Here is a 23,912-nt window from a genome sequence, read left to right as displayed (position 1 = left end):
GGGCCGTTGTCATTATGTGCATTCATATTGAACACTGAAAGAGCTTGGGTTTGGATTGGATTGGAAAAAACCCAGCACGTGTTGTTCAGATGGCAGGGCTGTCTTGACTACCATTGTGAACTAACATGTCCTTTCTTGAGTTCAGGAAGGCATCAGACATTTGAGGGAAGATGGTTCATTCTCCCTATGCTTTCATTGTTTGTCTCTATCTACCAAAAGATGCTCGTTAGTGTCTGTAAAAACCAGCTTTGGGAACTTTCACCATAGATTTCCATTACTGCTGTTGTTAAGGTTTGCAGCTTCAATTCTGTGACCTGCTTCATGGAGCATGTTTGTTCTTCACCTCTTCCAGTACTCATTAAAAAAATACAGTTTATTCTGCCTTTAAGATGTCAGTCATTGTTCATACCTAATATAATTGGGCTTTGATGTTGTCTTATTGAAAATAAGACAATATACTGGTCTGTATTCAAATTAGACCATATCTCCCCCTTCAAAAAAACCCAAACCCTCTAAAAAACAACAGCATGCAAGCTAAAGAAAAGTGATACAACTCACTGGTTAGACAGCAGGTTGCAGCCTAATGTGGAATATTGCAGCCTTCAAATAGCAGGGATTTCCATGAAAGAGTGATTGGTTTAAAAAATAATCTTGTAGGGAATTTTAGTAGTTCAGCTGAAAAACATCTTAATGTGTGGAGAAGCAACCAGACATACGTAGTCACTCAAAGCTTGCCTGGAAGAGATAAGGGTGGCCAAGTACATTACAGATAGCAGAGTTCAAGGAATGATAGGCCATATAAGCGGGAAGAAAACGAAAGTGGAGTTAGACTGGTGTTAGTCTAGGAGATGAAATTGAAACAGTTCAAAGTAATTGAGGTACCAAAGTGCATTTATTTAATATTAGCTTTTGGGAGAGAGATCAACTAAGTGAAGAGTAGCTAGCACCTGGAAATACAGATGAATGTCCTGCTAAATCTAAGTGAGAATGAGACATTTAAGAGCAAACCTTATTTTTGAAAAATCTAGTTTATTCTAGGAAAGAGAGTAGTTAAGGAAGGAATAACCAACCTCATAGTAAACTTAAGAAATGGGAGAAGGTACTACAGATCCAAAAAGAAATTGCTTTCAATATATTTATTAAAGAAGTAATAAACTGAATTTGGAAAAATGAAAATCTAGGTCAGGTTTTAGGTAAAATTTTAAGTGTGTTCAAGCACTGGAGCGGGGTAGCTAGAAAGGGTATGAAATCTTAACTGAATATTGTCTAACCTGTTCTTAAAAACATCTACATGTACTTCAAACCTGCCTCAGGGAAGAAATATGAACTGCTTACCTTTTTGCACACTGTACCCACCATTACATGACACCTAAAATGTGTAGTGAGTGTTGGGAAGTTTTAAATTTCTAGGTCTGAATATGGGCCCTATGAATTGTGATTAAATGCTATAACATAGAGATGTTAATTGGTATAGCACTTATTTTAATTTTCAGAAGGGAAGAGATTTATTTCCATATTTTTGTTCAAAGTCCAAGTTCTTTTTCAAGCAGAATAATGGAATTCAGCACGATACAGACAGTATCACTAAATTTCTGGGCACTGAGTCTCTGAAAACCTGTGTTGCTGTAAATTTAAACATTCTGATGTGAAAATATTGCTGTGATTAATGGCTTGTAGTTCTGCCATGTCACCCATCAAGTGCTCTAACTGTCTGTGAGATGGAGTGGTGAAGAAGATGGCATAGTTGATGATTGCTCCTGCCCCTTCCTTCCCTTTTTCTCTGAGATGGCTAAACTGTGGGAAGGGCTGTGCTGCTACAATGCTAAGTCTGGGCTTCAGGTGGCATTTCCATGGCCAGGCATGTTCAGAATGCTCCAGCCTGGGAGTGCAGGCGAGGTGAGCATCCCTCTGGTGTCCTGTGCTGGGGGCCAGTGTGCCCTGGCGACAGTGGGGCGGGGAGCCCTGCGCAAGGGGAAGCTGTGGAGACAGTGCCCCTGCTTTATGCTTCTTCCTGCCTGCTGCAGGAGAACACTTTTCCTTTTATTGTTCCCATCCAGGTCTTCTGATGCCTCTTTTTAAAAACTATAATTTGATAGGACCTGCTAGAAAAGTCAAATACTTGTAAGAGTTTGCAGACTGAGACTTGATTATTGAACAAATTGGGGAATGTGATGGAGAGTACTGGCACACTCAGTGAAATGTTTTTATAAAGTATTAAAAAATTGCAAAAGTAGTGATCAGGTAAGCTAGAAAAATAATGTTTATGAACTATATGGCTCAGGTCTAAATTCTGTGAAGTATTACTTTCAAATGTATCTCTCTAAATGCTTTTCAGAGCATACAATCAAGAGAAATAAGAAGCAAAACATTGATTTAAATTTTTTTTTTTCGTTTATATTTTGGGGTTTTATGCAAAATACTTTGATTTCCTCAGCAGTAGTCAGGAAGCTATGAGGTGGGGGGAAAAGGATTCATTCATACATAGCACCTTAATTAAGAGCCTGCAGGTGGAGTTTAAGTGCATAATCACAATGTTGTAGCTGGATAACTTGAAAAATGGTAATGTAAAAAGAAATACTAGCTTGTGAAGGTTAAAGTATCCATGGGTATATCAGTTTATGTTTTGGGTAGGGTATCTGAAGTGCAGTAAAGATAAAGGACAAAAAAACAAAGCACTCATTTTCCAGTGTGATCTGGTAATAGCAATAAGCACAGCCATTTTTGAGTTTATGAGCACCGGTGAAGCTAAGAAGCAATTCTAACAGAATCAGGCAGATGTGGTATATCACATTCAATTCAGGACATCTTAGTTCCTAGAACGACTTTACTGTTTGTGCAATTAAAAAGAAACAATGAAAAAATAGGTGTGGACAGGAGAACAGCAATTGCTGTATCTCAAGGACTTGGATACCTTGAGAGTGGGATCATTGCATTGCTTTTCAGAGTCTGGGTGACAAGTTGAAGTCAGTAGGTTTTGGTACAGTTTTACGTCTACATTTGCACTGTGTGGGAAATTTCTTGGTCATTGCATATGGGCAGTCTCCAGAGATTTCATGTTAGGCAGAACTCCTTTTTCTGGTTAATCAGTATTGCTCTGGGTTTGCCTCATCTCCTGTGAACTCTTCCACTACTTAAAAATGTGGCACCTTCCAGGCTGGAGCTGAAGGAGCCAAATGTGCAGCCAAGGTCCTCAGTCTACTTGTTCTCCTTACTGGATTCATGGGGATAATAGCTGGGGGGAAAGCAGTTCCCTGTGTGCAGTGGTCCCCTGTCCACCCTTGGCATGCCTAAAACTAGCCAGGATGCTGCTTTGAATGAAGTAAAAGGAATTAATGTAGCAAGAAAGCAAATTTGATACATTAATTTTTTTTTCAGCTTCCACACTGCTTTCTGGCCACTTTTATATTTAGCTATAATCATTTATATGCTGAGAATTATCTGTAAATTAAGATGATAAATACTTTTTTTAGTAGTATAGGTTAATGTGCCTTCCACCATTAAAGTCCCAGCTTCTGTGTGTGGCTGAAAATCCAACTTGTGGTGACCGTGTTTCTCCCCTCAGTTACTTCTGTCACTGCTGAACTGTTGAGGCCTCTCAAGGAGCCATAAGGAAGGAGAAACTTGTGGATCTTTATTCCAAGACTCAGTGTTACATAGGAGAGAAAAAAAGCGGGAACAGCAGAGTTTATTTTCTGCCGAATTTCTGTACTCTTAATATAACCACTTGCAGGAACTGGATCTGTTGTTGAGGGTAGTCTAATGCATGGTGTTAGAGGGAATATTGAAGAGAAAGGGGCTAGACAAAAGCAATGAGTACAGTTCTTTCTGATCTCCAAAATTACACTTACCAGAATAGATGAGTCATGTAAATGAAATATTCTTACCTAGTCATGTTGTTTGTGATTGTTTCTGTTGTTCACCATTAGTGGATGGACTGCTTCAAGCCATGTGAAAAATAAATTGTGCACAGAGAATTTGAAGTTGGAAAAAAACATAGAAAAACTTTTGAAACTGACATACCACTGTTAGCCTTCAGAATTTCTCACAGACTAAAATACTAAAAAAGACTAAAAAAAAAAATTTTTTGAGAATTGTTCTTGAGTTACTGTTTCATAGGTAACTGACAGTGGTGTTGGCTTTGGAACTGCTTGTTCTAAAATTAGATTTTTTAATTTATTCTTAAAAATTATGTTCTACTGTCATCTTCTGCTTGAATTATTTTATGAGGGATTTTTCTCTTGATCCCTAGTTTGCATAAAAATTACTGTGTCTCTTCAGTTTTTTATAGTACTTTCATGAATCTTACTGATAATAGATATGGCACACATATCCAGTTTTGCAAAGGAAGCCCTGTGAGCATGTGGAAATAAGAGGACACACCATAAAAAGGGCAAAAATTCCACCTGATCTAACATTACTGTTCAAGAGATGTACAGATGTGGGAATTAATGCTGGTGGTTTATTTTAATTAACTATTCAGAGTACATTCAGGTATGTAGATTAATTTAGTGAACTTATTTCACACTATTACTAATATTTTGCTCAAAGACTATTTAAAAAAACCCACAGCAAACTGGTTTCTTCACACAATTTTACTAGTTAGGTTAATAGGGCTGCTGTTTTTGTGAAAAGTCAAAATCTGTGCTTTTGTATTAATTTTTTTGCCAGAACACCACAGAAGTTGTACTTTTTAGTAACTTCCATGTGATGTTTCTACATCAATCTTGAGCAAGTCTAAAAATGTTAAGTTTGGGATGGATTGAAAACAAGAACCCAGTGGAAGTAGGAAAACCACTTTATTTTGGACATTTTTTACATGATGCACTTTCAATCCCTAGAAAGTATTGAGAAGTCTTCAGAACATTTTCCAGACCTTTCCTAAAATACCAGCATGCATTTCTCCTTTTATGTTTGTTTTTGGTTGCGTACTAGAGATTTCATTGAGGCGGACTAGAGAAGTCAGGTCTTTGAGGAATCTCAAGTGGTCATGCACCTTCTTTGATATCATTTTTGTTCAATAGCTTGATCTACTTCTGTTTGCCTTTAGTGAGTTCTAACATGTCCAGAAGTTTGCAAACTAGTGATCAAATAATATTACGAAATTAGGTCATCTAAAAAGACATCTCTGTTTGGGATTTTGAACGTTGCTAATTTTTTTAATTTGCCTTGGCCAAGAAGGCTAAAGGAAAGTGATCTTTAAGCTCTCTTTTATACATTCCAGGCATGCAGTCAGAACTGGTTTTTTCCTATGTTGGTTTGTATTATAAAATCAGGAAATAGCAGCTCAGAAGTTGCCTGTCATCTTGCCAATTTATTTTATTTGTCTAAATGAAGCATTTTCTTGTAGCCTGTAAGTGTTAAACTTTATTAATTGTTTGTGCCAGTTAATGGTAGTGGCTTTATATAGGTATGTTGCAGTAGTTTACTTAATAACTACACTATGATGGCAACAGGCTCAACAAATATGCAGATTTTAGAAGTTAAGTTATGCTGGGGATCAACTGTTTTAGTGTTTGCTTTTGATTGCACGATTATCTATTAATGGAGATTTATTATGGCTAATTAGGAGTGGGAAGAAGAATGTATCAACCTTTGGTAAATGTTGTCTATATTGAAACAGTTCTCAGGTAGAAGACAACTTGATTTTAAGGATGGACAGTGGTCCATGTTCCCCAAAAATGCTTCTGGCTGCTTGTCTTGTGTTACATTACCTTTGCTAAGGGTTGCAGTATTGCTTTATTGGTTACACAGACTTGGTTGAAAGTTGCACTGTGGGCCACTCTAGCCTTGTAATACACTGATAAGGAGGTTGGTGAGGCAAATGGTTCTGGAAGGGTCCTGTGCAATGTTAGTTGTTGATTTTGGCTGTGGTTCAGGTGCTGATGAAGAAGCTGCTCTGAAGTCTTGGTTTGGCTGCTCTTATGGTCAAATCTAGAGTGGTTGCAGGATGTAGTTGTGGAAGTGGCTGCTGCTGGTACCTCCACATTTGGTCATTTAGTCCAGGAGGATACTAATGATGATTTTATTTTCTGGTTAATTTATGTGGTAAACGTGGAAAAGCAGTGCTTTGATGTCATACTCGCTGCTAGGAGTCTCACATTCAATTCTGCTTCATTCTTACAGCTTCATGGTTAGTGCTGGGGACATCAGCTTTAAGTTTTGCAAGGGTTGTATCACTTGAGCAATTGAATAACTGTAAGAAGCAGCACCAACACCATGGAGTGACTTTTCACTCTTGAGCTGTTTTTGATCTGTTGGCTCCTTCGACAGGACCACCATTTGATTTGTCTTCAAAGTGAGTTCTTAATTTAATTTTTGTTCCATTCTGGATGTGTTGCTCTTGTCAGAAAGAAAAGCCAAGAAGCTAATGGTCTTGACATATTCTGCAGTAAAGGAGATCTTGGGTGTCATTTTGTGTATTGCTCAGTGTCCAGCTCACCTGCAGTATCAGCAGAGCCTGTATCAACAATGCTTGACTGAACTTCTCACCTGTATTTAGCTTTTTGCCTTCACAATTCTTTGGTATCCAGACCTTTATTTTAGTGCTTTGGCTATGCTTTGTTAGTTAAGGTGCTAAAAATTCCAAAATACTCTTTGGAAAGCTCATTTCTATGGTGTAGCTCATTGCTGAGTGGTTGGCAGACACATTAATCTTGAAGATACTGCCATGATCTGAGGATGTGATATGATTATCTCTGTTCCAGAAAAAGGCTACTAAAACACAGTAAAACAACACATCTGAGAATTTTGAACGATCAAACTCCTGTAGCCCAACTTCAAACATTTTTATGCACTTTATACAGTAAAGAATAGTTCTCACTGGCTTCATTTTCAAAATGAAATCCAAATGTTTTAAATTTAAGAACTTTTTGCCCTTTTCTACAATATTCCTCTACTTAACATCTTGATTGCCCTTTAATTTTTGCAAAAAAAAATGAAATGGATATTTCATAATAATCTTTTGTAGTTGCTTAATAATTCATTCCCAGAGCATGTTTGCTCTGGTCCCTGCATGAGATGAGAAACCAATGGGGAAAGTAGTTCATTGTCATCTTCTTATAAATGACATTTGCATATGGATAGGGATGAAAGAATAAAGGTTGTATAAGCAGTCTTAAAATAAGGTTGTTTATTTCTGATTATAAGCTTTATTCCAGTTCCACTTTGTAACTTTGCTTATTTTCTGTTGCTTCCTGATATTGAAATAAGACAAACAAAAAAAGGGACCCTGCATTGTCAATAAAGTGGCCCATAGTAAAATGGCATGGCATTTGGACATGTTCCTTTAAAATGACTGGGGATCATCATGGATGGAGTTAGTTGCAGTTTTGCACAAGATGGGTGATTTTTTGCTAGTTGGCTTTGCAAATGCCTGTAGACAGCAGAGGCATCATCCTGGTCATGGAATTTTGGAACTGTTGTGGTTGGAAAAGACCTCCAAGATCAAGAAGTCCAACCATCAACCCAACAGCACCAAATGCCCTGACAAGCTCTGGGTGGAAATGCTTTTCTTTCACAATTCCTCCATTTTCTGATTCTGTTGTCTCTACTTCTTTCCTAATTTATTTTGAACTTCTCTGTCCGAGTTCCAGCTTATTTCCCCTTTCAGTTGTAGTTTAGATTGTGTTCGTTTTCCCACTTCCCGTGTTCTTCCCTTCTTCTCACAGGATTTGTTCTCATTGTTCCGTTTAAGCTCTCTTAGGTTCTCATCACTTGTTTTGCCTGTACTTTTTCAGTGACTCACAGTTTCTCTACCTCAACTCCTAATTCTGCCATCTTCCATCTGATTTTCTAGCTCATTTTCTGTGTCTTTTCCAGCCAGTCCCAAAATTGTCTCATTTTCAGACTGTCCCATTCTGACTCCCATTCTTTAACCATTTGTGTATCTTTGGCACCTGTATCTCTTTGTCAAACCCAGTCCTGTGCCTCCATGCTCTGTGGGCTTAATCTGCTGTTAACAACTGAAAATTTCTGTTCTGAGAATCAACCTTGTAGCAGGTACCTCTGTTTCCATATATCTCTACCCTTTTTGCTCTTCTTTCAGCACTTTTTCAGCTAGTGTTCTTAAAGTGGGCTCATTACTTAGAAGCAAAGTAGAAGGGGTATTTTTGTGGCACAAAAGCACCCTTCTCTCCCCCATACTTATTTGAAGTAGTGTGGGGCAATGTGCCTCTTGGGTTAAATCTGATATACGTAGCACATGTACTCGTTCAGTCTTGTTTTTGTCAGATAAACTTCTTGCTTTTATAGGTTCTTTGTCCTTTAGTCCAAATTCACCTTGCATATTTTCCGGTTTAGTTTAAAGGTTCAGTGAATAATTTGATGCCAGTTTTTATTAACAAATTGAATTGCAAGGCTGGAAAGCTGTGGAAGAGATTACATTTTTGTTGTAAGAATGTTGATTTTTTAGTGCATCACTTCAGAGACTGCAAATAGTAACTTATTAGTAAGATACTAAATTATTCTCTTGTAATCTTTAGGGATTTTTTTTAATGACTGAAAATCTGCATCTTCAGAAAATTTTGTTCCAGTTTAACTTCAGTCCCAACAAAAAGATACTTCCCAGTTTACTGATTTTCAGACTGAGGGCATTTGTAGTGCTTTTCAGTTTTCACTTGTAAACAAAACAGAAATAGACTTCCCAGTTCTTTGGACTGCCAGTGATCTCCTAGCAGGCTAAAGCTAACTTTAGTTCATTTTTTATATGTTTAATTCTTCAGTTAATTTATTTTCCCTGGGAGCTCTGAACAATGAGCTGAGAGCAAACCTTGGTGAAGGTTGGGATCTCCACTCCACCATGACTTCTGCAGTTCTAATTACCAGATCTACTGATTTGTCCAGTGGGCTTTACCCTCCTTTCTGGTGCTCTGTGGGAAGATACTAAGTTATTACAGCTTAGATGCTGTGTTGGATGTCAAGAGCTATTTTTAAAAATCATTGTTGGTTTTGTTGTAGTATGTGAAGGATGAAGGCTGTATTTGTATCTGTTGCCTGTTTAGGATTTCAGGGGTTTCTTTTTGTAGCTGTAGAGAAGTACACATAGCCAAAATGTGTCTTCAAAGAGGAAAACTTTGCTGAATTGTGAAGCTGAACACACTTAATAAGCTTTCAAAATCACATGTAAAGAGCATTATTATTTTAAGCAGCCCCAGGATCACCATCAAAGGAAGTAACACATCTTGAGATTGAGGATCATGAGCAGATAAGAAGAAACTGTGGAATACAAAAAGAATACATAGGAAAATAGTAAAAATCCAAATAGCTTGTTACAAGTACCTTGATAAGGTCTAAAAACTAAGTGTATTTTCTCATCAGAAAATAGAATTTCCTTGATGTCTAAACCCTTCCTGACAGAAAGTTACCTTTCCATTGGAGAAAATCCAATACTTTTTCCTGGGTGGGTGTTTTTTGGGGGGAGGGAGGGTGTTGGTTTTGGTGGTGTTTTGGGTTTTTCTTTTTTTGGTTCATTGTGAATCTGCAGCTACAATATATGGAATGGGAGCCATAGTCACCTTTTCCTCTATTTTCTTTCTTTTGGGTGCTGTGCTACATAGGTCCCAGGGAAGTAATCCTGGTGCTTCCTCCAAAATAACCTGGCTTGAAAAACAGGGAGAATGTCCTCAAAATGCGTACTGAGAGATGTTTTGTGTCGTGTTTCCATTTCAGAACAGAGACACCAGAATTCTGTATGGGATGGAAGTTTTGCTTTTCAGTTTTCTTTGACCAATATTTGTCCCTTCAACCAGGGATAAGTTTGGCTCACCTTAGAATTAAAAGTGTATCCAGAAGTGTGAAGAGCATACTGGGGCTGGATTAACAGAATTTTCACTAGAAATGAGTTTTCGCTATGAATAAGAGCAGCTGGGGGTTCTGTTTTGCTGTGAAATTCATGGTTTTCTTTCCAAATTGCTTTCTGGTGTCTTTCTGGGTATATGCTTACAAATGAGTTGAATATGTGCCATTTTAACTGCTAGAGGTGAACCTTTACTAAGACAGTGGAAGAAAGGTGGTGGAACTGTATGTAACCTCTGTATTGCTCATTACTATTGTAGTCCCTGATGAGATCCTGCTTGTGATTCAGTGATTGCTTTTCTCTGAATTTCCCCAAATTGCTTTCTTTTATTGATTAAGTGTGGTGTTTTTCCCTGAATGTTCTCTAGTTTTTCAGTGACTTTTGTACTTTCAGTCTCACAAAAGCATGGTATAGGGCATGTATCATTAACCTGAACCTTTGTAATGCTAGATTAAATTATGGTTTTTGGAGTTACATATTGTTTTGGGTAATATTTTTTCACTGTATGTTTTAATTATGAAGAAGAAGACTTGACGCTTATGAGATTATTTGATACTACGATGTTAATTTACTTAAAATGAAACAAAAAGATTCTACTAGAGACATTCTAATTTGAAAAAAATAGAAAATGGAAGGAACCAATAAGTAGTTGATTACTGAATTGCCTAATTTTTCAATTACTGAAATAGTGATTTGCATTAATACTTGAATTTGCTGAATATCACAGCTTAAATATTTGGTTTTGGAATATCACTGTAACTGACATGCACTTGGTGCAGGTTTGCCTTTGCATATTAAACCAATGAATGGATTTAATAATTCAAAATTATTAAATTCATATGCTTAAAAGAAAGACATTACAGATTAAAATAGCCATTTTCTTGGTGGTTTTCTGATCAAAACCACAATATATTAAATGCTTTTCCAGTCTCATTTATAATCATTATTTATTCTCATGGAAAAAAGAATTTGCAGGTGTCCTGAATACAAGCCTCTTTCTGCTGTGGAATACAAACTTAAGTACTGCATTGGAAGAAATATGACAATGAGTGGTTTAACACTTCTGTTTTGAAATTTAGATAGAATGGGAGCATAAGGTAACACTTAGCCAAAAACTTTCCTTCATGTTTTCCCATGGAGTTCCAGTGTTCTGGAATGTCACGCTTCTGTATTAGCCCTAATAACATCTCTATACACAATACTGGTTTCAAATTGATGAGTATACCTTTTACTTTGGAGGTGTCTGATGTAGTCTGTTGCCTTTCTGAATTATGTGGTTGAGTGTGATAAGAAGTGAGGCTTATAAGGAGTTCTGGTGCCTGGGAACAGGGAGGTAAAACCGTCCTTTGTTCAAGTGGGTCTTGGAAATCCCTGCTGTGGGCAAGGAGGACAGGCAGTGTTCTGAAACAACTGAGAAGTTGTGGCAGCCTCTCTAAAACGATGCTATTGTGTTACTTTTTAGGAGGGGGGAATGGAGGACAGAACTGCCACAGGCTTTTCATTCTATCCATCACTTCTACTCTCTGCCCATTTACGGTTTCTCTCTGCATCCAGGTCCTCATTGCTGCCATGCCGTTACAGGCCACTGTTCTTTATGCCTTTATTCTAGCTTGTCTCCTGTGCTTCATCATCTTCTCTCCCCATTCACTGAGCAGAGAAAGTTTCCTGTTTCTTAAAGTTCTGTGTCTTTGGTAGGAAATCCTTGGTCTGATATACCTGGATAATAGTGGCTCCACAGCATCACCTAGTGGCTTCCTTGTTTTCCCAAACTTCTGGCAGATCTCAAGTCGGGCTCTTCAGGTAGACTTGTTTGTAATGGGGAAGGTTTTGCTGCTTTGGCTGACAGCAAAGCCCTTGATCCTTGCTCAGGGATGTCAGGAAGCCTGTGTGTACCTGCAGTGTGCAAAATGCTGCTCAGGACTTTTCAGCCTCTGGAACACCATATGCTACACTGGTTAAGTACAGGCATTGACTTTCTTGCTGTTGTTTCTAAATGGAAACAGTGTGTCCTGTGTTCATTAAATTTTTTTTTTCAGAACTGTTCTGTCTGCAGGTACAAAGAAATTACTGCATCCTGTTCTCTATTCAGTTAATAGTATTTTGAAAGTAATCACTTCTGTGAGGCTTCTCAAAGGGTGGTGATGACTTTGTAAACTTTATGTCACCCTATAGCTTTTTTCATTTTAGAGGTTTGTATTCTGATCCTTTAAAAAATAATAATCGAAAGGCTCAATGTATTTCTTATTAATGATATTTTTTCTGATTAGAATGGCCCAGGCACTTTCCACTGCCTGTGCTGTTTTTGCTGTAATGTTTTTACCTCATGTATTAGGTGAGTAGTATCTACAGAGAGAAAGGTGTAGTTGCAGTTGTCTGTTAAAACAGTGCATACACACTGTAAGAGCTTAGGACACAAATAGCAGAGTAGGTGTAAACTTATTTTCTGCTTGGTTTTAAAGAATATGGCATTTATAAAATCAAGACCTTAAAATTTTACAAGTATCTTACCACAAACAGTTCAGAGTGGCAGGTTTGTGACAAAATGAGAATGGTAGCAGTAGAGGCTACTGGTAAGATACCTTTCATCTTTACCAATAAAAGGCCATCTGTGTTTGTAAAATTAATAAAAGTTGTTTTCTTTAACAGGCTGGACTAATTGAAGCCAATGGAGAGCTTAAGGTGTTTATAGACCAAAACCTAAGTCCTGGAAAAGGTAAGAACAATTATTAATAAGACTCTCCATTTCTTGATTTTCAGTTGTTATGCATTTTACTGGCTTTAAACTGCTTTCTTAGCATAGTTTTTGTAAAGTTTTTCTTAAGTTACGTGATCAGTAAGCGAACTGTAGATTTGCTGTGGTTTATAATTGTCTTAAAACTACAGGTGCATTTCAGTGGTGGTTTGTCCTACATGTGATCTCCTTAGTGTAGCTTGTGTTGAAGTATAAAGACCAGGATGTTCTGAAGCATCTTTGGGGCACTGTGTGTTAGGAAATGGAAAAAAAAATGCAGGGAGGTAGAAGTTTAAAATGGGTTATGACAGTTTTTATGATGGTGCATCCACACTCCTGCAAGCTTATCTCAAAATATATTGTGAACAGAACTGTTTTGGTCTTGCAGATAATGCCTGTGCATGTATGATAATGTAATGTCATTAAGCAATTGAATAAAACACAAGATATAAATTTGAACTTGAATTTGATATGTGAGCTAAAGAACTGAGAGTACCTAAGCTTAGGAGGTGCACTTTCCCAGTTAGCATAGTTGGGGGGAAAACCAGAAGGTACACTGAGTTCCAGCTGCCTGCAGTTCTGGACAGCTGTGTCATGTAACCCCTCCTGTAAACTGATAATGCTACGTTTGAAGACTGCATTTCATGTATTCTTACAGGAGGGCTGCTTCCAAAGTGAGACTGGAGAATTCTTCTCTAATTCCAGTAAAGTATATTCTTGTCAGTTTATGCATTCTGCTGGTGACAATTGTTTATCAGGTTAATAATTTTCTTTGGCATGTTTGCCTACTCTTTGTAAATAACAACTGAGTATCTTAACAGTCTTTACTAGTTTGACAGCCATCTAGCCACTGTTTCCTAGATTGCTCCTCAGATGTGCTCTTTGTCCCCTCTGTTTTCCTTATTGTATCCTTTGGACCTGTTTGATTGCTTTCATCAACTTTCTTGAATACAAGTGACTAAAACAGTATGTGTGACTCTCAAGTGAAATATCAGTCATTTTTTTTTATGGAGAGATCAGTAATTTTTCTGTGCAACATCATGTTTGGTTCATAGGCACCTCACAATATATTTTGGTGAACTGGCAATTTTTCTTTGTTGTTGCTTCCAAATAATAACAGTCTGCTTTATTCTTGTGTGTGACAGATGATGTCCTTTGATAGGCTGTATGAAGTAAGGTGAAATTTATATTAGCACAGTCATCAGCTGTCTGTAAACCTTACTGTTGACTAATCTACTGCCTTTAAGCATTTAAGCATTGTTGGAATACTCCAGTACTCCCAGATTAACCTGTAGTCCAGTTCAGGTGAACTCCTTTAGTATTACTGCTCTAGTATTTTGTACACCATTCCAGGAAACCATTTAGCTTCTGTCACCACCACTAGGTACAGCAGGTATTTTATTGGCATCTCCCTAGACTCTGTCTTGGACATTTCCATGTCTAAAATATACATTGCTTTACAGAAGGGGGGTATCCCACATACCTGTCCTGTTGTGCATTTGGTGGAGGGGGCACTAAGAGTCGAGTAAAGACAGGTATTAACTGGCAGAGGTGTATTTCTGTAAACACAGTCACCCCCCTGAGCTAGACAAGTGTGCAAGTAGGTACCTGATCCTTAACAGCTGTACTGTATTGTATGTCCTAACCCTGTGGGCAGTAACAGTGACTTTTTGCAGGGCACATACTCGAGGAGGGTACATTTTACACCCACATAGGCATCCTAGACCCTGTTGCAGTCAGTGAAGATCTAGTCAAAACAGTGCAGTCTAGACAGCAAGAACTGGAAATATGGCTCTTCCATTATTACATAGCTCTTTAAGTAGAACTGCTCAAATTGGAGGGCATTTTATTGCTTATAGAATTTTGTAAATAAATTCATGTTATTAAATAGTTTATTATAGCCCTGCACTTTGTCCAGTTTGAGAGTCAAGCTCTCTACTCTCAATGTATAACACAGCAAACTGAACTATCCTCAGCCCATTTCTGCAGCTCATTGCTTTTAGGGGAGTTCTGTGAAGTTAATAGACAGTTACTAATTCTTAATATTGAGAAGAAACAGCTATATCTCTTAGCTTCATCAGTTTGTGGGTCTTGTCTCTGGCTTGTCTGTGTTTCATGTGCAGGCTCTGTAGTTTTAATCCAAGCTTAAACTTGCAAATATTTGTCACTAAAGTACTCAGATATGTATCAGGATTTATTCACTAAAGTAGTACTTTTTTCCTTTGCCACCTTTTTATAATTTTTAGAGGGTTTTGTGCAGTCTTTAAATGTTGATGTTGACAACTACACTCTCTCTAAAAGTAGCCGTCTGCATTGCATGCCATTATATCAACAAAGTGCTGTCCTCTGCTATTTCTTAAAATCTGTGCAAAATTTCTCTTAATTTCATGATGGAGAGGATTCAGTCCAGAGCAAGCATGGAGTTAGTTTTCCATAGGGTAGCAGAAGTGTATCTGGTGTACTTTTTAGGGGGAGTTGAAGGTGGTTAGGGAAAAAATCTTTATGTTCTTATCTGGTGGTCAACATTAAAAGGTCTTTTTGATGTGTTTGTTTGTTTGTTTGGGTTTTTGTTTTGTTTTTTTCTTCATCTTCCCCCTTGGATTTGTATTTCTTTTAAGGGAAGAAATTTTGTATTTTTCTTTATATTTCTTTTCTGGAAGTTGCAAGTCAATCACAAGAAGAGATTGAGAGTACATTGCATGATTGATATTGGTTGTGGGGTTGAATCTCCCTATTCAGATGAGGGGTTTGTTTAGCCCAATCTGCTGCCCTTGACAACAGTAATGGGGCAGGCTCTTGAGGGAGAATGCAGGAGCCTGGCTGCTTTTTGAAGTTCATTCTTCTTATTGCTCCTACAGCATTCAAAGTCATTGGATTAGTAGTACCAGAGGGTGCATTCCATCATAGTTTTGGAAAAGTCCAGCTTTGAAACTCGGTGAATTGAGAAGAAAATCCAACAAGAAATCTGTTACTTGCTTCAGTTTCTACTTGTTGCTAGCCAGATGTGAAAGGAGGAGGAGTTCAGCTGTCAGAGGAATAAAGGTTTTAGGGGGATGGTAGAGGACAAAAAATTACTTGTGTGCTGGGTCATAAGGACATGCTTGCAAAAACAGGGTTAAAGAGAAAGAGCAGAATATTGTTGCTGAAACTGTTCTGCAACATTGTGGTCTGCAGTCTATAAGGTACGTGACTAAGTGGTATATGACTATAAGGTATATGACTCAAGTAGGAGAGATAAGCAAAGGTTGGCTCTTCTGGTCAAAACCAGTTATGATGCAAAAGTTCTCACAACCTGAGTAGATTTGTTGCAATGCTTTCAAAATGGGCTGTGAATGAGCTTCTGTAAATTTTTAATCTGTACTGACAGAAGTATGGTAACTGGGTAAGCTCTTTTCAGACTTGAGTTTTGGTGGTAGGGTTATGTTGCTGTTGTTTCTTAGATGAATAATAAAGAGGGAACATCACCATCTTGCTGAACAGTTATGCTGAAAAATCTCTTGCTCAAAAAGTCCTACAGATTTGGAATCAGATAGAGAGGGTATGTTACAGAATAATCTCTGCATGCAAGTCTTATCCATACAGTCATTCCCTGACTGTTCATTGATGTCTGCTGACAGAAACAGGTTTCCAGTGTAGAAAAGCTTTTTGCTTTAGCAAATGGGGGCAAGCTTCCAGTATCTCATGGAGAGACTGATCTCAGAAAGACTGGTCTCAGCCATGAACTCCAGATTAGGATTTGTGTTTTAAAGCAGAGACAGACTTTATTTGTTTTAAGAGAAGAAAACAGTATATAAAAAAACCCAAATAAAAACATAACAAGCTCCAAAAAACCCAAACAACAACTCCACGAAGGTTTGTTTATAATAAGTAATGCATGCAATTTTGAATAAATTAGTCATGCACATAAAATACCTTTCTAGAAAATGCTCTAAAAATGTATTGCTTCAAAACCATCTCTAGTGTGAAGTAAGAGGTATCAGCCTATTTGTGGTAGAGATGAGATGGCAGCTTGTGTTTGCTTGTGCAAACTCCAGAGGAAGTTGCCTGTAAATTTGCCCATGTTTTCTGATACCCCTGTGTACTGTTACTGGAGTGTAACACTCCATATAGCCCTGAAAAAACAGTATTACTGTGAAAGGTTTGTTTTCCTTGGTAACCAGGAAGGTGGTTTCCAACTGGCTAATTAATTTTGAGAGTTAGCAAATACATATGGTTTGGAAGGATAGAAAGAATTTTTAATAGGATCTGAACTAGTAAAACTTCCTTATGAGTTTGTGTTTTCTATTGGTTATTTGGCAATGAATTTTAGAAACTGAGAAATTTTGCTGTTTCTGGAGGTTACATTTTGAAGAAAACTGTTCCATTCTGGCCCTTGCCATATTGAGATGAGTGTTGATATTTAAGTATTAAATAGAACACTATTCAAGTCTACTCATGCCCCTCACTTGTGGAGAAATTTGGATGAAAGAAATTATTTGCTTCAGATGAGTGTGAGGGAAAAAGTAACCAGTTGTATTAATATTGTGTTGAAATTAAAGCTCTTAGTTTAAAAGTTACTCAGAAAAAAAAGTTGGATATTCTCTTATGCCAGTAGGTGGCATTATTGGTATGGAACTAGAAAATGTTTATAAGGTATGTCTCTAACTCCTTTCACTGCTTACACTTTTAAAAAGGGTTCACAATTTATAGGCTAATTATATTTACATTTCAAATTTGTAAAATCTGAAATTTTAAATGTAAAATTTTAAGGTATGTTTAGACTTGTATTTCAACACTGCCTAACTATAAGATTGTTTTGTTCTTTTTATTTATATGACAAGAAACTTGCAGAGTAATGTTATTGTTACTGTTACTTGAAAATTCATACTCCTTGATTTTTAACAGTGACTGGAATTGTTCCTCTGGAATAGACCAAGAGATTAATTTCAGAACCCCATGAGTTATGCTTCAGCAAACAGATGCTTGAAATTGGTTATAAAATCTATATTACTGCAGCTGAGGTAAATCCAACTAATACTGTCTAAAGTCAAGCTAAGGAAATAAAACTATTTCTGGAAGTAGAAATGGAATTTTGGAAAGTCTAAAAGTAGACACCAGTTTATTTCAACAAAGACTTGGAAAAAGCTGGTTTGTAATATAATAGCTAAACTAGTACTAGTCATATATAAAGATGGCAAGAATCACATAGAAGTCTGAGTTGTGAGTGAGTACTACACACTGGGAAACATGGATTTCTGTACAAAAGTTCAGAATTGCTGTATAACATGATGGTATGGCTTGTTCAGTAAGTAGAGGTGCTTTTACTTGGCTTGGCACACAACTGGAGACAGTGTGTTGTCACACAGAGACCCTTAAAAAGAATTCTGTATTTTCTGAAAATTAGCATATAACTAACTAATAAAATAACATGAAATATCTATGGTGTTCCTGACAGAGATGTTAACAACTGCAATGTCACAGGAGTGACATGTGGGGAATCAGCTCCCAGGATACAATTGTCACCTCTATTTTATGACAGAACGTAGTTTGTTAGAGACTGCATTACAAGGGAACTGAGTTGCTTTTCTGTGGACTGCTCTCTTTTTCTAAAGTAAAGAAAACATAAAGGCAAATTACTTCAGAAGATGGTTGAGTATCTAGAATGAAAGAGATTTCTGCTCCTGAGGCAAGGAGTACTTCAGCCCATCCTCTCTATCCTGAACACCAAATTCAGAGTCACTACTGTTTCAAGAACTGGAGCAGTCAGCTTTTCAGGAGATCCACCTCACTGTCTGCAGAGGGCACTTGTTCCTTTAATATGGTCTTTTTTCTATGTCATCTTAAGATTTTTTAAATGTTCTTAATTAACTGCATCACCTGTCCTTTACACTGTCAAAATTCTGCAAGGGATTTCTTCTTTTTGGTAAAACTCTTTGGTTTGTTTTTAAATGCAAGCAAAGGCCCAGTTAACCAGTAAGCAAAGAGAGCACTTATTTGTTTATAGACAGATAAATAACAGGTTTTGTTAGAGTGTTGCTTCTTTTGATCTGCAAATTTTTTATGCCATTACTCCTTGATTCCACCTGCATCATTATCTTGTATTTGGAGGTATTCTGGAACATCATACTGATGAAGTTCTACTTCCCTTTAGGTTTAATGATTGCTTATAAGTTACTAAAAGTAGTTTTCCAAACATTTGTGACACTGAGAATGTAAGCAGTAGTAGTAGTAGTAGTTATATCCTTCTGTATACATTGCTTTTTTTCTGCTCTAAATGGCATTTCCTGTGGTTCTCGAAGTCTTTAAGGGGGAAAAAAAGATGCATCAGTACTAGCAGTATTAATTTGTTTTGAAAAGGAAGAAGAGTTGATGCCAGTAAAACTGTTCGCAAACTTGGTTTTTTTTTACATGCTGTTATGTACACTGTATGTTGTCTACAAAATACAGGATTGTAGGGATTGCAGTGATTGCTGTGTAACAGTAATTAAGGAATTAGTAGCAAGATTTATTTGAGAAACTGAGCTGCCAGTCACTTGCAAATCTAAGCTGACAAAATTACTTTTGCTTGTATTTAACAAACAAAAACCTCCCACATACTACGAGCCTTTGAAAATGCAGATGAATATGAGTAAAATGTTTGCATGTGAGGCAAATGAGAAAATAGAATGCACTTGGACAGAGACATTGAAAATATCCTCTTAAAAGTATTGTTGTCTGTATAATTGAGCAGTTATGATAGCTTTTATAAGTTGACTTTGCTTTGAACAGTGGTGCTTGTGTTACAATTCTTTCACTTACATTTATGTTTCCTTGCCAGTCAGTTTGTGCTGTACAGAAAGATGAACCTTGTAGTTTCTGTTTAGAGCCAGGTTGGCTCAGTTGCACAAATAACTCTGGCACAGCCCTGCAGGAAATGTTAGCGTAATTAAAAAAATTAAAGAAACATAGTGTGTGTGCTTTCCTTCCCATGGATGTTTTAGTTGCAAGGTAGCTATTTCTTTTCAGAAAATAAAATTATTAATAACAGGAGGCTGGAAGCCGTCTAATAAACCTTACTTTCAAAGCAGGATCAGCTTTGATGCACAGAGCCTTCAGTTCTTGAGTTTTGCTGTGTATTACCAAGGAATCTCCTATGCACCCTGTTGCTGTGCACTGCCTTTGGCAATTTCCCTGGCTGGAATTTGCCATGTAACAACTTGTGACTGTTCCTTCTTTTCCTTTTGTTCTCTCCTCTGTCATCTCTGTACTTCCCTTTAATAGTTGAAGGCAGTGATTTCTGCATACAACACCCCTTGCTCCACTTTAACCTCTTCCAGAGGCTGAATGCACCAAGCTCCCTGAGCTTCTCCTTGTGCAGGATATATTCCAGTACCCGAGGCACACTGGTGTCTTCCTGCTGCACTCTCTCCTGTTTGCCAGTGCCTCTCTTGCACCTTGGGCCCCAAAACTGAGCAGAGTCATCCAGGGACAGTGTAAGGAGTGCTGAAAGAAAAAGGAACAATCACTTACTGTTATACGCTTCCAAATGCAGCCCAGGATGTGGTTAAGTCTTTGTTAGCATAGGGGAGCACCTCTGGGTCACACAGAGCTTATTGTCTGCCCAGGCCCCTGATGCTTTCCTGAGCATCTGCTTCCTAACCACTGACCCCAACCTCTGCTCTTGTGTCGACTGACACTGGCACAACATTTTTGTCTTCGCTGACTGCCTAAATTTTTTTAATGAACAACATGATAACATAAAGAATTATTTTATTTTTAAACATACCAGAATAATTAAGTCTTTTGGGTGAATCTGAAGATTAGAGGGTCTTATGGGAGTATTGTTCTTTATGAAGTTGTCCTACTGAAGTGCTATTTGGAAGTAGTTGTAGAGAAAAACTCATAATGTGAATGGGTAGCACTCATTATAGAAAACTGTCTACCTTTGAATTCTGAAAGGAGCTAGCAATGGTACTTCTATCCTTCTAACTCAGTGTGTGTATAATTTATATAGTACCAGAAAGAAAGAGAGCAGCATAGCCTGCACTGATTGATTTGTGAAGGGCTCAGATAATGGCAGATAAGTAAGTCAGACTTCTGTGGCAGCCCAGCTGAGCACCTAACAGAGAAGCAATACATGTGCGGACAGATGTGATAGTGGCCTTCAACAGGGCTTTTCTAGAGGGAGGGGAAAAGGCAGGGTCTGCAGTTATTTCTTTTCAAAGTCGTGCTTTGAAAGAGTCAACAACCATGTGGATAAGGATTATCTAATCAGAATTATGTCCTTGGATTTCTTAAAAATAATAAAAAAAATTGATTATCAAGGTCCTTAATCAGCCTAAGGCGTGATAGAATGGGATGGTCCTCCCATGGGTTAATAATTGGTGAAAACTGAACTTGGTACAATGGGTATCTCAAATGAACTATTAGCACTGAAGAAAGGTCTTGAAGTCATCGAAGGTTATATTAATGAAAATGTGGTATCAGTGTTTGGTGGGGAATTTTGAGAATTACTTGGAAAGGAGCAGGGAATGAAATAGTAAACAAGCTATAAATAACATAGTACATTCCTTGGTAGTGGGTGGATGCCTGTCATCTGCAAAAGAAAGGGCAGGAGAAGTAGAACACATGGGCAACAATGACCATCAGAGGTAAGGGAGGGTTGGTTAAAGCATGGTGCTCATAGTGCCAGGGTTGGGGTTTGATTCCTATAAAGGCCATTCACTCAAGAGTTGGAATTGATAATCCTTGTGAGTCCGTTCCAACTCAGACTATTCTGTGATTCTGAGATATCAAATAGTTGAGATGGCTTAACCTTGGAAAGCAGTCTTTTATACTGGAAATACAGTCTTCACATTGCACTGAATTTTTTAAAGCAGTGAGGAGAAGTTTAAAAAAAAACTCCAGGAAGCTGAGAGAAGAAGCTACACAAGCACTACTAGGCAGGGTAGTTTATATTGATTTATTGTATTCCACAGAGAGGAAGAACAAACACAATTCCGGTCATGATAGTGATGCATGTACTTGGAGGGACAGGAAGGTATAACAGACTTACATTACAAACTGGGTAGCTGCAGACTTTCTGAAAGAGCACTGGGAAGCTGGTTAATAATGGAAGAAGGACCTGCTGCTGCATCCTGTTTGGGAATAGAGTGATCACTGAGAGTAAATTTTTAAGTGAAGCTATCACTGACCTGGTGTAGTAATAGCAGCTGGGAAATATCAGCCTTCTGGAAAGCAAGGGCTTAAAGAAGATTTGAATTGTCCTCAGATTTCCTGTAGACTTCCTGAATGTGTAAAGAGGGATGATGGGCATCAAGGACCAGTTACAGCCCTCCTGATACAACCCTTGTAAAAAGGCTTATTTATTGTTTCTCTTTTGGACAATGGGAAGAAAAGAGACGAATGAGAGTTGTACCAAAGTCCTTCTGACCCCATTGGCCTCTTTAAAAGTCATCTCAGAGAAACAGCTGCTAAACCTGACTACCACTTGACAATTGATTTGGCAAAAAAAGTCTCTAGTATTTTAAGGCTGCATTGTTCATCATTTTCTTACTGTAGTCAGTCTTTGTTGCTTCTTTTTTCTTTGCTCTCTTTTGTTGCTGGTTGGGGAGTTTTTTGTTTGTTTTGAATAGGTGGATTTGGTGTTCTTTCCACTGAACTATATCATGGAACATCAAACTGCTAGTGGATGCCTGGGTTGTTACTTTTGTAGTTGATTTATCTTTTACATGGCTTAAAACTTGCTTTACCTACTAGTGCTGATTGTGTATAGGTTATGAACAGGGAGAGAGAGAATAGCCTTTGCTCCAGGGTTGGTCTGTTGAGTTGCATGTATTTTTCTGAAAAAATGGATTCTTGGGATTGTTTGTTCTTTAATTCCGTGCTTTCAGCTGGGAAGGGGCACTTAGAGGAAAGTTGGGAATATTCTCCTGGAAAGGCCTGTTCCAGCCAATTTTATCTCCTGTAGATCAGCTTGTTTCAGAAGGCTATGCCATATGCTATGGCATTGGGCATGTTTGTCAGGTGGTACTGAAAATGATTTCAGTAGCCACAAAGTGTAAGGATAGAAGAGAGGATTATGCTTTTTGTTATATGGTGGTTGTCTCTATTACTCTGCTTTAAGAGAAAAATTGGAATACAAGGAATTAAAACATATTAAAGCAGTGACAAGCAGAAACCTGTAAGGTTTCATAGAAGAAAGTTTGAGAGAATATACTGTGAATTTTAATATCTTTCTATGCTTCAAATGTGTAAATGCTACATTTATATAGGCTATGTATTTCAGGGGTAGTTTGCATTAATATGCATTAGTAGTATAGATGAGACTATTTGCTAAAATAATACAATGTGCTGACCTGAAGCTCTCTGCTTGTATTTGTTTTAGGGGTTGTTTCTCTATTGGCTGTTCATCCTTCTACAGTAAATACAATTGGAAAACAGCTCCTGCCAAAAACATTTGGACAGTCTAATGTCAACATTGCACAACAAGTGGTAAGGAGACTTTGTGGGGTTTTTTTGGTTTGTTTCTTTGTGGGATGTGGGGTTTTTTTGTTGGTTTTTTGTTGTTGTTGGTGGTGGTTTTTGTTTGTTTGTTTTTTGTTGGGGTTTTTGTTTGTTTTGGGGTTTTGTTTGTGTATTTTGTTTGTTTGGTAATTTATTTGGTTTTTTTGCTTGTCCTATTGTTTACACGTGCAGCGAATCTGAAGTAGCCTGGTAGTCTGTATCACTGGTCATGAGCAGATAATCTAAGTTTGTTTCTAATTTTAGTATACTTAGGTTAAAGTATGTATTGTGTAAAGAAGTTCAAAGGTGACTCACAAATGAACATGAAGTTACCTCACTGTTCAGGTGGCTTTACATTTTGTTAGTCTTGCCATTTAAAATCAGTGTCTTTCAGATTCTGCTCTGAAATCTGGCATAGGGAAATGTGAATGAAGTCCATAAACACATTTTTACAGAGATTTGACCTAGGTGGAATAAAATTGAAAGCATAACTATATTTTAGTGCTTAATTTAAATATTCTTTTGCTGAAATACTTATTTTGAGCTTTGTGTGAGATATAAGAAATTAGATGATATAAGGAATCTTATAATGCAATAGATAATACATAGATTATAGTAATTCTTTCAGTAATCAAAATCAGAATTCAGAGATCTGAGTAGAATTGTCTCAAGCTTCTGGAAAGCAACTGTAACATGTAAACATCTGAACTAGAGTGTCTTATATTTGGGGTTCTTCATATGAAAGCAGTGGAGTAGATTTTGAATGTAGAGTAGGTGTTAATCAGACTTCTCTGTCCCACTCTAGAAATGAACCTGTGAATTTGTGCACACTTCATTTTTTCCTTTGTAGAGTTGAGTATTTCAGGACTCTCCTGAGTGCAGCAGAGGTTCAGGGTTTGCTGCTGCCAGTTTGTTTTTTCTTCA

At 37.5% G+C, this 23,912-nt stretch overlaps 1 protein-coding gene across 3 annotated transcripts in view; it reads left to right on the top strand.

Annotated features, from left to right (window-relative positions):
* Positions 1–23,912, top strand: part of TFDP1 (transcription factor Dp-1) — a 37,389-nt gene that overhangs the window by 1,871 nt on the left and 11,606 nt on the right. For all 3 annotated transcript variants that reach the window (XM_066545283.1, XM_066545284.1, XM_066545282.1), the window contains exons 3-4: positions 12,440–12,506; positions 22,870–22,976. In XM_066545283.1, coding sequence (XP_066401380.1) covers positions 12,440–12,506; positions 22,870–22,976 — 174 coding nt within the window. The remainder of the gene's footprint in view (positions 1–12,439; positions 12,507–22,869; positions 22,977–23,912) is intronic.

The sequence above is a fragment of the Molothrus aeneus genome, chromosome 2 (genome assembly GCF_037042795.1).
Source record: "Molothrus aeneus isolate 106 chromosome 2, BPBGC_Maene_1.0, whole genome shotgun sequence".
NCBI classification, from domain to species: Eukaryota; Metazoa; Chordata; class Aves; order Passeriformes; family Icteridae; genus Molothrus; species Molothrus aeneus.
Note: the sequence above shows the minus strand (reverse complement) of the source record. Positions and strands in the feature narration are given on the sequence as shown.